The 13,296-nt window shown below is 37.8% G+C and overlaps 1 protein-coding gene across 1 annotated transcript in view; it reads right to left on the reverse strand.

Annotated features, from left to right (window-relative positions):
• LOC105483280 (LDL receptor related protein 2) overlaps window positions 1-13,296 on the reverse strand; it is a 214,626-nt gene that overhangs the window by 23,026 nt on the left and 178,304 nt on the right. Inside the window, exons 62-67 of the mRNA XM_011744068.3 lie at window positions 13,005-13,127; window positions 9,329-9,457; window positions 4,696-4,827; window positions 3,602-3,733; window positions 1,776-1,919; window positions 125-290 (exon numbers count right to left, since the gene is read on the reverse strand). Of these exons, the coding sequence (XP_011742370.2) occupies window positions 125-290; window positions 1,776-1,919; window positions 3,602-3,733; window positions 4,696-4,827; window positions 9,329-9,457; window positions 13,005-13,127 (826 nt within the window). The remainder of the gene's footprint in view (window positions 1-124; window positions 291-1,775; window positions 1,920-3,601; window positions 3,734-4,695; window positions 4,828-9,328; window positions 9,458-13,004; window positions 13,128-13,296) is intronic.

The raw sequence follows: 13,296 nt of genomic DNA on the forward strand, positions 1-13,296 counted from the left end.
AGCTGCACTCATGGCTGAGTGTACCCATATCCAGACCCAGCCTCACTCATGGGCCATGGCGAGCAGTAGAGAACTCTAACCAGGAAAACAGAACAAGTAAGGGGGGAATGTATGGCAAATTTACCTTCCAACCCAGTCCACTGCTATTCCATCTGGCTGCATTACATATTTCAGTTTCAGGTCAACTTCCTGCACAAGATTATTGTGGCCGGATTCAAAGTTGGGGATGTAGGCACGTTTGATAGCACCAAACCTAGAGCCCTCCCCTCGCACGGTGTAATATACAATACCTACAGAGGAAGACACACAGGTCAGTTTCATATCAAGAGCGTCAAGTAATGGAAGAACTGGAGTCTAATCAAGTGAAGCAGTGTTCATTTATTGACATCTCCATCTCCCTCCTCACTATTGTTATAATATGAATAATTCAATAACATCTGTATAATCAAACCACAAAACCCATCAAACTTGAGCTGTGAGCTACAAATGCTTCAACTGAGAACTTAGTGAGATTTAGTCATCTCTATTTAAAAGTGATTCATTTAAATGTATTTCAACAAAGTGCTTATTTACTTTTATTAGGATCAAGTTCTAGTTTCCAAAACAGAATGTATAGAGATAAACCAGGGCAGGCTGTTGAGAATTTGAAAGTATACTCAAGATCAGAGGCAGTAAAGAAGCCATGTCAACGAGAAGTCCTATTTTATGTACAGACAAAAGGATGGTGGACAGCAGGCATGTTAAAAGCATAGGAAGACTGTGACTGTACAGGCATGCACTGGACACCCACTGCTTTCCTAGGTATGCACCATTCTTGAAAAGTGTATTGTATTGCATGAATATGTGTGAAAATACAACAATAATAAATCCTATATTGACATAGTTATTAATAGTTTTCAAAGCCTTTCATCTCATTCAATCTTCAAAACAACTCTCAGAGGTAGGCAGGCAGAACAAGATTACTACTTGATTTTGTAGATAAAAAACTGAGATTCAGAGAATCGTTACAATTATTTAGGATCATAAAGCTAGTAGATAAGGGAGACTGGCATAAAAGATAAGTTTACAGGCATAGAAGACAAGTTTTCTGACTCCTACCCTACTATCATCTCCCCCAACACCAGATAGAGCCATGAGAGATTCAACAATAAGCATTATTCATCTTTTTCCTTCATTCAACTAAATTTTTTGATTACCTACCACGTAGAGTGTACTAGATGTTGGGTCAGATGCTAGGCATTTAGAGATAAGTTAGATTCAGTCTTTGTCCCCAGAAAGCAGATGTATAGAGGATAGAAAGATATTATGTGGTCAACTAGCTATATAACTTAGAGTAACATGTGCCATAAAATGACATAGGTTCATGGTGAGCAATCATAGAACTCTGCCAGGAGGAGTGATAGAAGTTGTCACAGAGGTGGTGACATTAAACTGGGTCTTTGAGGTATGGGTAGAAATTTTCAAGGTGTACAACGGTAGGAAGGAACAAGATCTGCAGTATCAAGGACAAGGAAATTTCAAAATACAAAGAGATGTGAGATGGTTCAGAAAGGATAAACCCCAGTGATGGGAAGAGTTTTGGAAAGAAATCAGGAAAGATTGGCTGGGATTCAAGGCCACACTAAGTCATCAGGAGCATGCTGGGTTGGAAGAGTATCCTCTTCCACTAATGCAACAAAATTCACTCATTAAACAATAAATTCTTTAAAAGTCAACACCTTAAAATTCTATAAAGTCACTTAATATCAGTGAAAGATGCCAAAGTTTATACTCACTGAGGCCTATGTCCTCGGGATCCCAATCATAATCAACAGCTTGGATATATTCCTCATCTTGAAGATACTCTGAGAACCTCTCAGATGAGAGATTATATTTTCGAATTCGGACATTGTCAGGCAGTAGCAACAAAGGAGAGCTACCTGTAAACAAACAAAGGGCTACTTTATCTGTTTGAATTATACTTTCCTTAAAGTATGATATAAAATGCACAGTATGTACCTGCCCCTTTTTTAAAGAACATCAGTTTCTATAGGAATCTGACTATCTCTGTTAATCAATAAAGTTGACTATCCAACTGGGTTACAAAATCCATGAGTTGACATTCTCATCTCCACTTCAAGTGGAATGCTAATATGTCTCTTAGGGACATTATCAGTTCTTTATTCTTTGTACTCAGTGGTAGTTTGGAACAAAGCTAGACTGAGAACCCTACGTAGAGTCCTCATTTTCACTGAATTGTTTTTATTTACTGACATCAAAACAGACAAGACTGCAGACATTCTATCTCACAAAAGAAATACTTTTATAATCTTACTAAAAGTTTACCAGAAAAGTCTCATTCCTTATGCTTTCCTGACAGATTTTATGATTCTTTTTAGCAGGTAATCAGCTCTATGACCCAATTTAGCTCCTAGTTAATGAAAAAATAAACCTGACTTGTCCTTGATTTAATTTTTTTTAACCTAAAGCAGCTACTTAATGGTGACTCATCCCAAGATGCACTGTCTAGAATTTCTTAAGTTTAATTTACTTGCATAATGTCAATTGAATCCAATTTAAGTAACTTTTAGAAGTTCATTTTATGTATTTCCTCTATCTTGACATTATGTTTTATATGAATATTCCAATTTGTTTCAGTCATGTCCTTAGTTAAAAGATTTAAACATTTAAAAATTTGCTGCTTAATTACCAGACCAACTGTTCAAATACTTTCATTCTGGTTTTCATTCACTGTCAAGAGTGTTTTGAGGGTAAAATATTAAAGTATGCTAGTCAAATGTATGCTTTAAAAGCTCAATTTGTATGAAGAAATTAAACAGCCATTTTGGCCATTTACTCTTAATTTACAAAATAAAGTGCTATTTTCTTAACAAGTTCCTGAAACTCTAGTACAAACTTCAAATTCAAAATAAAGACCCATGCCTCTTAGCTAGGACATGATGATTTAGATCAGGCCTCTGGAATTTGGAGTATAATACTTCTGACTTACATTCTTTCTCTGTTTTTATCAGGCCCGATTGTCAGATACTGGTATCAACTTAAAATGTAAAACTCATGATTGAAGTTATGACTGTGCCAGACTCCTTTTTGCCTGTGATCAGTAGTCCATGAACAATACAAAAGGGATATGTCAGCAGAGTATCCTTGATTTGCCCCAGTTCATGAGCCTTCTTGGACTACTGGGACTCAAATCTTATTCTCAGTGGAGTGGTAGCTAGAGGGCCTTGTTACTTTCCTTCTATTGATGACCGTCCCACAGGCAAGATTTTGTTGTTGTTTCAGCCTTAAGAAAGATGACATCTTGTCCACTTTTTGAAGTTTTTATCAAGGTGGACAAGAGGCTAAATCCATTATAAGTAACACCCGGCTCTTGTTTGAACTGATGCGTATTTGTTGGGGGATGTAGCTATTGTTTTAAGCTGGCAGGGGAGGAGAGCAAAGGAGTGACTAAAGAGGTGTTAGAAGAGAAGCAGCTGGCAAGTTAAAAACAAAAAAAGAAAAGAAAAACTCTGAGAATCTAAAGTTTCTTTCCTCGTATAGTGTACTCAGCAGTATTTATTTCCCCCAAAAGTCAATTAATCCTGACATGAACTCATCATACCCTCAGCGGCACATCGTTTTCCAGGGTGGTCACTCATAGACGTGAAGCCATCAGCACAGACACACTCATAACTTCCTTTGGTATTTCTGCAGTGCTGGGGACAAGTCCCAAATTGCTCACACTCATTGATATCTGTAGGCAAAATAAAACCAAATATGCAACATCTGCTCCCATCCATTCCTTAGAGACCTTGCTTCTGTTTAAATCCATATTCACTAGCAATGAGGACTGAGAAGGATACAGATGAAAACAAGCAATGATACAAACATTTGTGAAACACTAAGTTTCAGATACTGTTTCACATGCTTTCCAAATATTTTCCTTGTTTAATCTTGCCAAAAGACTTTAAGAAGTATGGATGATTAAGCCCACAGTCCCAAAGCTGATAAGCAATGGAGACAGGATTTAAACTCTATGACTCTGCAATAGCAGAGCACATTTTCCCTTTCAGAAGGCATATGTTGTGTTGTATTGTTCAGTGTCCCTTCACTTCTGCTAACTAGCTTCAGGAACAGGAGTCATTGATTTGGTTTTTCAATAGAGTTCTTAAGCTTCAGGTCCAAAAGGAGCTCTTACAATCTTCTGACTATGACATATCATGAATTAGAAACAGTAAATTAAAATACTAGAAGGCATCTAAAATCACAGTCATCACTCACCATCTTGATAAGCTATCTTCTGACTCCATACCTTACAACTCATCTATATCTGGCATAAGTAGGTGTGTATAAATATGTGCTGGTTGTTTGACTTACAATGAAGAAATAAGCCTAGTTTGTTTTTTAAAAAAACTTTGATTTCACACAGTGGTGCAATAAACAGCCATCATCACCAAGGCCTTCATCATTCATATCAATTCCACAGACTCTACTGAGCACAGAGTATCTGACAAGCACTTAGGTAGGCACTGGTCAGATAGCATGCATACAGGCGGGGGAAAGCAATTCTTCAGTAGTTCAATGACCTAGAACCACGAAACCATGGGTATGGTACCATTAAGGGAATTAAATAGTGATTTATTTAATAAAGAGGAGTGGTGGAGAACCTTAAATGTAAAGTTCACCTAAACAGGAATTGGAAAAAATATACTCTACCTAGACAGGAGGTTCTGTCAAAAACATTGGTTTCGAACCCAGCTGTACAGGAGCAGATAAATCCTCCTTCATTTAATTGGGTACAGTTTTGCTCGCATATATTTTCAGCACATGTTCTTTCTTTTCCTTTATCTGAGAAACAAAATCCCAGCATTACAAACCAGATCAGCCACAAATAACAGTCAAGTGGTGTATCAAAAGGAGCACCTACTAGTAACCAACTGTAGGACATCTTGAGATGACCCCTTTCCATAAGACTTTGAGAGGACAGAGGGCACTGGGGGAGTCTGGATTCCTATTTCTGATTGTGGCCTGAATACCGTTTAGATAAATGCATATGATGTTAAAACCCTAAGGCAATTTTCACATTATATGCAGCACTCCCAGGCTCATCCTCAGAGCATTCAATTTTGGACTCCAGAACTATGAAGCCTGACACTCCATAGCTGTTACCACCTGCTCTACTATCTTTAATCCTATTGCATATAGATAGATTGACAGATAGATAGAGATAGATGATAGATCGATAGAGAGATAGATAATAGACAGAAAGAAAGAAAGAAAGAAAAGAAAGAAAGAAGGAAAGAAAGAAAGAAAGAAAGAGAGAGAAAGAAAGACAGACAGACATGGATACATATAGATTAGAACAAAATTACAAATAGGAGGAAATTATAAAATTTAAGAAGACTATAATTTGCCTAACATTGACCAATTGATTATATATGTATATACACACACCCACACACAAATATATATGTGTATATCAAGTGTTGACCAAGGTGCAGTAAAATACATAGAGTTCTAAGTCATACAACTGCTCTTAGAGCCATAAATTAGTACACAAGGAAAGAAATTTTGTACTATGTATGTATGCATCAACGCCTTTAAAAATAGTCATACTCTTTTGCCCAGTTATTCCATGTTAATGAATTTTCCCTTGAAAAGGAATAAAATATGCAGTGTAATTTATGTTTAAGGATTATAACAATATTTATAATAAGAACATTTGAAAACAACTTGAATATATGTTCAGTGATAGGGAATAAATTATTTTATAGTATACTTTAAACTAAGACATTACTGATGCACCATTACTTTATGTAACACTAAAATAGAATATGTCTGGAACTTACACTGACATGTTATTAATTGTAAGATATATATCTTGGTTTCAGAAATGTTAAAATATAAAAAAATACATCTTAGAAGCAATAAGTTATGATTATCTACATGATGAATTGCTATGTGATTATTAAAATTTATAGTTTCAAATGATACTTTGACATGGGAAATATCTATAATAAATTGAAAAAAAGACCGAAAAACTCCATTTAGTATACAATATTTCTTAATTTTTAAAAATACTAAGAAATATTTCTTACATATACAAGTGCAAAAAAAAGATAGCAAAAGTACACAAACTTTAAAGGTTAGTTCTCTTTTAGTGATGGGATTCAAATGCTTTTTACTTTTGATTATTATTGAACTTTCACAGTAAAAAAAAAAAACAACTCATAGTTTATTTTTGTAGAGCCCATATAAATGATCCTTGTTATTCTGATGCAGATGTTCCAGGATGGACTTTTAACAGCTCACACTCCACCCTAACACTTCATTGTTCATCATTGCCCCAAGAGCTTGTCTCTACTGATATCTATCCAAACCGTCTGGCTTTCATCCTTGTCATTCTTATCAGTTTGCTTCTTTTATCCTCCATCTATCCCCAAACCTAGGTCTTACAGAAAAACTGGTGAAGATGAACATAGATAGTAAGTGATAATGGGGGAAAGAGAGGCAGTGGTTATCTCCATTAAAGATTTAAGCTTCATCTACCTCTCAAATAAAAAGTCTCCTGGTCATAGGCTTCTGAGTATTTTTGACAAAGAGATTGTGGTATCTCCTGGTTCAATTCTTTCAAATATATCTATCTGTCTTCTATAGTATGCAATGAAGTGAACTTAATCACTCTCAGAGTCCTTTAGGGTAAATGACCATATCAGTATATGTGGTCTGAGTAGATTAAAAACACTGAGTTTCAAAAAGAAAAATAACCAAAATAAAGTACAATGAAATTCAATGGAATGCTGCCCTTGGAGTGCAGACTTCAAAACTGTACACATGAAAGTCTTATAATAAAGATCCTAGCCTTTATTATAGGAGCTCCTAACAACTATACATTGCTAAAACATCTATTTAGATTTTCTATTTTTTTCATGAGCCATTTTCAGAGTTTTGTGTCTTTCTAAGAATTTGTTCACTTCATGTAAGTTGTTTATCGCCATAAAATTTGTCATAGTATTTCCTTACTTTTAAATTTCTGTGAGGTTAGCAGTGATACCCCCTCTACATTGCTAAATGAATCTGACTTATGTTTATTAACTTGGATATCATGGAGCCAGTCACATAACCTCCATGGGTCTCCCATGCATCACTAGACTTTGTAATTTCCCCCCAGTTCTGAAATCTATAAAGGGATTAGGGGTCCCAGGAGTCAAGAATTTCTGGAGCAAGTGATCCACTGAATGAGTCATGCTTTTGTGAAGCAAGAGTCCTTAACAAGAGCAGAAACCACACAACACTGTAGGATTCTTCCTAAAATGTGATGGCTTTCTTATCATTGTTTTCATTTGAAAATGATCACCATTTTAACCCATATAACTGATTTCCCCAAACCCAAACATATGGCACTCTATTTATAAAAGAAATACCCTACTTTCCATTTTATGAAGAAGAAATAAGAACTACCAGAGAAACAGCAAGTCAATCTATCTTTATGACCACATAAATAATATTTGCAACCTGAGGTTAACTTCTTTCCTTTTTACCTGATTGGTGCTAGAAAAAATGCTAATGTATTTTCATCTGCAAAAATTTGTCAAGAGAGTAGATTTTAGGTGCTCTTACTACAAAAATATTTTTTTAAAGATAACTATGTGAGACAACAGATATGTTAATTTGCTTGACTATATATAAGTCAAGTCACTATATATAAGTATATCAAAACGTCATGTTGTACACCTTCAATTTTAAAAAATAGAACAATGTGTCTCATACACTTCAGTGATGCTTTTGGAGAAGAAGAAGAGGAAGGAGGAGGAGAAGACAGAAGAAGAAGAAGGAGAAGAGGAGGAAGGAGAGAAAGAAGGAGAAAAAAAGAAAGGCAAATAAATTAACAGCACCCAAGAACTAGTATTTTAAAAGAGAATTCTATCCCTCAAATTATTAGTCCAGAGAAATAAGACTGAATTCCATATCACATATCCACTTAATATCCGAAAAGAGAAGCTGCTTCCATACCTGAATTAATGTTTGTGCTACTTATTTCGTTTAAAACAAAAAAACCTGCTACTAATTAAATGCCATTTGAAAAGAAAGTACTGTAGTCTATTTTAAGCCTTTTAACTGGCACAGACAACTGAAAGAGAAACCAGTGCTTAACTACTGGACCCAAGTCCAACTTGGAAGTACTCCAAACTCCTGGAACTGCTCACCAGTCTCTGGGAGTTAGAACCCAAACTTGCCATTCAGTTTTGTGAATTCTATCATGTTCAGCTTTTAAAATATTTAATCAAGTCACTTAAGTCTGTCAATAACTCCAAGTCCCACAGAAAATGTATGTGAAACAAATGGCAAGCCAACTCAATGTGGCTGGTTATTCACACCCCTTTGTAACTCATGCAGGAGAAAAACTGATAGAAAATCCTTTGGATGCCTCAGAAAAAAATCAGTTAGAGCCCAAGAAGTTGAAAGCACATGGAGCTCACTAGGATGACTAAGCCACAGGCTCCTAGAGTTTGAAGAATGGCCTCCTTCGTCCTGTGAGGAAACCAAAGACCAGAGAGGTCAGTATGTGCCCAAAGTGGTACCGCTAGTGGCAGAGGTCCAGAGGCCAGCCCTCCTAACCTGGACTCACATGACTGCTCCAATTCTGCCTCTGCCATTCTGTGTGACCTCAAGCAAGTTACTTAAGCTCTCTGAGCTCTATTACATAGACAATAAAAGCAACTCAATGGGGCTAACTTGAGTAACCCATTAAGTAACATATGTGAAAGCACTATGTGAGTCATAAATGGACTACAAAGGTGTGACTTAGTAACATGGCATTCTAACATTTCCATCAAAACATTGAGCTAGAATTGTTCCGTGGTTATGTTCATCATCCTTTTCCTACACAAAGTGCTTCCTCTACTTTCTTTCTGTTTGTTTGTTCATTTGTTTTGAGACAAGGTCTTGCTTTATTGCCCAGGCTGGAGTACAGTGGCACAATCACAGCTCACTACAGCCCCTGCCTGCACTCAAGCCATCCTTCCACCTTATCCTCTCGAGTATCTGGTACTAGAGGTGCGCACCATTACACCCAGCAAATTTTTGTGTATTTTGTTAAGATGGAGTTTCGTCACACTGCCCAGGCTGTTCTTGAACTCCTGGGCTCAAGTGATCTGTCTGCCTCGGCCTCCCAAAGTATTGAGGTTATAGGCATGAGCCACTGCATCCAGCCACTCCCTCAACTTTAAAAATAAAAATAAATGTCCCTTCCCAGGTCCCCTGTGGCATTCCCTTCTTGCTCAAACACCCTCAGAAGCTTTTTCAAGTACCAAGGATACTGCATTTGGCTTAAGATTTTTTTACTTACTGCAACCCAGTTCATCAGACCAATCACCACAGTCATCGGCATCATCACACACATTGTCGTTTGGAATGCAATGTCCATTGCCACACTTATATTCATATTCCGTACAAGGTTTAGGGGTTGGTTTTCTACCTGTATGTAAGAACAAATTAAAATCAAAACTTTTTCTTTTGTGAAGCAAGATACTTCCTTCTATGACAGAGACAGTTTGTACTTACCAAAAAAACAAGTGCTTCCCTACATTTCCCAGTCTCCCTTGCAGGTGGGTTAGGACCATGTGACTAGTTCTAGCCAATGTACTGTCAGTTGGAGGTGCCGTGTGTCACTACTGGGCTGAAGCAATGAAAAGCACACGTGCCTTCTCCATGTCTCCTGTGCTACTGCAACAACCTTGGAAGCCATGTGTTCCAGGCAGCACAGCTACAAGATGCAGGGAGGACTTTGACACTACCGCAACCTTCAAGTTTGTATTCCTGTTATTATTATTATTGGCAGAAATGAATCTGTGGTTATAGCATTAATTTATTTGAGGCATAGCACAAAAGGATGAAAGCCCAGAAATAAAATATTTTTTTAAAAATTTGAGCAGATTTCCCCCTTCCCCAAAATCTCTTTCCATTTCCCCTACTAAAAATGCCATTTAAAAAAAAAATGGAGGAAGATATTTGTAGCACATGGTCAAATCCCAGAATCCATAAACTTTTATTCTTTTCAAGGAGCAGGATTTTAGTCTGGGAAACCACTACCAGCCACCACAGGAAGCAAACTGCAACATTTCAATGGCTTAAAATGGCAAAGGTTCATTTCTCACTCATGTAAAGTTTAATGACAGCCTAGAAACCCTCCTCCATCCTATAATTATGCCATCAGGAACACATTCAAGGTTGCCAAGGCAGGAGAAGATCAACATGGTGGAAGCACACAGCTTCTTAACTTCCTGAGCCTGGAAATGACAGATATCCTCCTGCTCATGGTCCATTGGTCAGAACCAGTCACATGGCCCCGCTCTAACTGTAAGGGAGACTGGAAAAAGGAAGAATGTGCATTCTCATACAATTTACCCTTGTGTCACTAAATACTCCTTTACGATTTTCTTCTCATACGTGGAACACCCTTAACCCCTTCCCAAGGAACATAGCTTAGTCCATTCAGAAACTGAAATCCAGGACCTCTGCGTAATGGGCAGTAGCCACTCAATCAGTTCCAGATGTGGTTCCTCTTGGTTGGGAGACCCATAAACTAATAAACAATCGGTGCCATCTGTGCCCGATAGGTAGCGGTGGAACAGGGGCAACGCAATAGAAATAAACACTCCCATGGGAAAGAAAGAATTAGAGAGTCGTGGCAGTCACCAAACTATAGCAATTCTGAAGTCCCACTAGGCTAGGATGACACATGTTGGCACAGGACAGTCCTGATTCATGTCTGCTGCCCCAGTGGAATTATGAATAGCACCACCTTCACTTTCAAAAGCACACTGGCTTGGAAAGGAGAGTAAATCACATAGTCACTCTGGGCAGACATTGTAAAGGTCCCTTCTTTGGGGAGTGGAGGGTATTTATTGATTAGCTCATGCCTCTGCTCTGGCAGGAGCTCCTGTGTCAAAATGTCTCTCATTGTTTCTGACTCTACCCTTTGAGAGTTTTTCCTTGTCTATTTTCCTCTTCAAATGGAGAGGGAAAGGGAAATATGCTCCCATTAGGACCCACACAGCTTTCTCACCCCACTTTTTGCTTATAGAAGGCCGGGAGCCCAATAGTTTTTTGTTTTGTTTTGTTTTTCTTTCAAGTCTCAAACAGTCATAGCATTTTGGTTTATCTGGTTATATCTTGCTCTCAGAAACCTACCAGGCATTTGATCTGTTTGCTTCTAGCCTGTTCTAAAAGTTAGTAACCTGACCTAGCGCTCTTTTTGAGCCATAGTTCTCGAATCTGCTTTTTTCTTTGCTTTCTTTCTCTCATATAATTCTGTCTGAACTTATTGTCACTTACATCCAATCCATGTAGAAAAACAGATGGGCAGTCATTTTATCCAATGAGGAGGTGTTATTGGGCCTTCGTGTCTCAAAGCCTTTTAACTTCAGACTTTTACTGTTTGGGATGTAGATACAGTTGGCTTTTCTCACACAGCAAATTTCTGGGCTTTATTTTATTTCTGCTTATAAGTTAACCAGTTCTTCCCTTAGCTTCTCTCTTTCTTATACTATCTTGCCAAACTCAGGAATGGCAATCAATGCACATTACTAACATTCTATCTTCTAACCTCACTCCATGATTGACAGGTTCAGTAAGCATGTGATCTGCCTTCCAGTTTTTCTGAGGTGACAGCTTTATCAAATGCTTTGACTTTGCATAACATGATCTCCATCTTTCCTGCTTCCACCATCAGTGTCCTTGTTGCTTGCCTCCTGACTGTTAACCCAATGCCAAATATTTTATGTTTTTGATGTGGAAGTACTCTACTTCCCTCATCACTCTATGTTATTTGGAGCAATTCATACTAGCTGTTGCAACCAACAGATCCTAAAGTCTCAGGGGTGCAACATAATGAAGCCTTATTGAGCACTCATATAAAGGCCAACGCTGGTTCCACAGCCCGCCTGCATCTTGCAGCTGTGCTGCCTGGAACACATGGCTTCCAAGGTTGTTGCAGTAGCACAGGAGACATGGAGAAGGCACGTGCGCTTTTCATTGCTTCAGCCCAGTAGTGACACACGGCACCTCCAACTGATAGTACATTGGCTAGAACTAGTCACATGGTCCTAACCCACCTGCAAGGGAGACTGGGAAATGTAGGGAAGCACTTGTTTATTTGGTAAGCACAAACTGTCTCTGTCATAGAAGGAAGTATCTTGCTGGAAGTAAGCATTCTGTGGCAAAGCATTCTAATACCACATCAATACAAGAAATAGAAAGTGGAAAAATTAGGAATTTATCTTAATTTTCCCAGGTAATGTCTTTTTGGGGAAAAAAAATAACTGGAGTCAGGGAAATGATTTTCCTCACTGACTTTTTTCTAGGCAAATTAAATTGCCCAGAAAATTGGTCAACTTTCTCCTTCAATGGATAGATTTTAAAACATTTTGAAAGTGCAGAAAAAGCACAGACATTTCAATGCCTGAAATGTTAAATGCAGCCAGTTTGAAACTTCTATCTTAAACTAATCTATCACTTTTCTCTTCTGGGAAATGAATTTTCATTTTCAACAAGGATATTAGATAAGCTCTGTTAACACCAGGGCTGCCTTGCTTCACATGATCTCTGCAGCTGGGCACCTGCCTAGATTAGCAATTAGCAACTCCTGAAGGCTGAAGAATGATCAAATCTTATATCTGAAAAAATAAACTATTAACTTGTGAGGTGTGGCTCAACCAGTATTTAGTGTTTGTTCTCAGTTTCTTATGAGAAAAGAGGAGGAGAAGGCTTATTAAATGTTTAAACAAAGACTGAAAAATTAATGGATTTGCCAGCATTGTGCTCAAACGAGACAGGAAGAATAGGCAGGGTTACATGTAAGCAATGCATGTGTTCGTATGGTCTTGTAAACAATTATGTCAGCAGAGATCTGCAATCATGGGCACAACCCTATAAAACAAACTGAAATCCCAGAGGTACATTTTACAACCTGCAGACCACCTGGGGTCCTTCCTTTTTCCTTCTCCCTTTTGACTTTTGCTTACAGTGCTCCTCTGTCTCATCAGTTCCATCTCCACAGTCATCCACACCGTTGCACACCTCATGACCATAAATGCAGCGATTGTTGTCACACCGGAAACGGTTTGGTGAATTACAGGGAACATTCACTGACAGGAAAGATGGAAAAATGAAATTACAAGTTAACAGTAGAATTTAAGTGTTAATATCTAAAATACTCCAGTACCAGCACCAGGCTTGCTTCATTCATGCACTCATTTACTCATTTGATTAATCAATCAGCAGATACACTATATATCCAATACACGCCAAGGTACT

The sequence above is a fragment of the Macaca nemestrina genome, chromosome 11 (assembly GCF_043159975.1).
Source record: "Macaca nemestrina isolate mMacNem1 chromosome 11, mMacNem.hap1, whole genome shotgun sequence".
Taxonomy (NCBI): domain Eukaryota; kingdom Metazoa; phylum Chordata; class Mammalia; order Primates; family Cercopithecidae; genus Macaca; species Macaca nemestrina.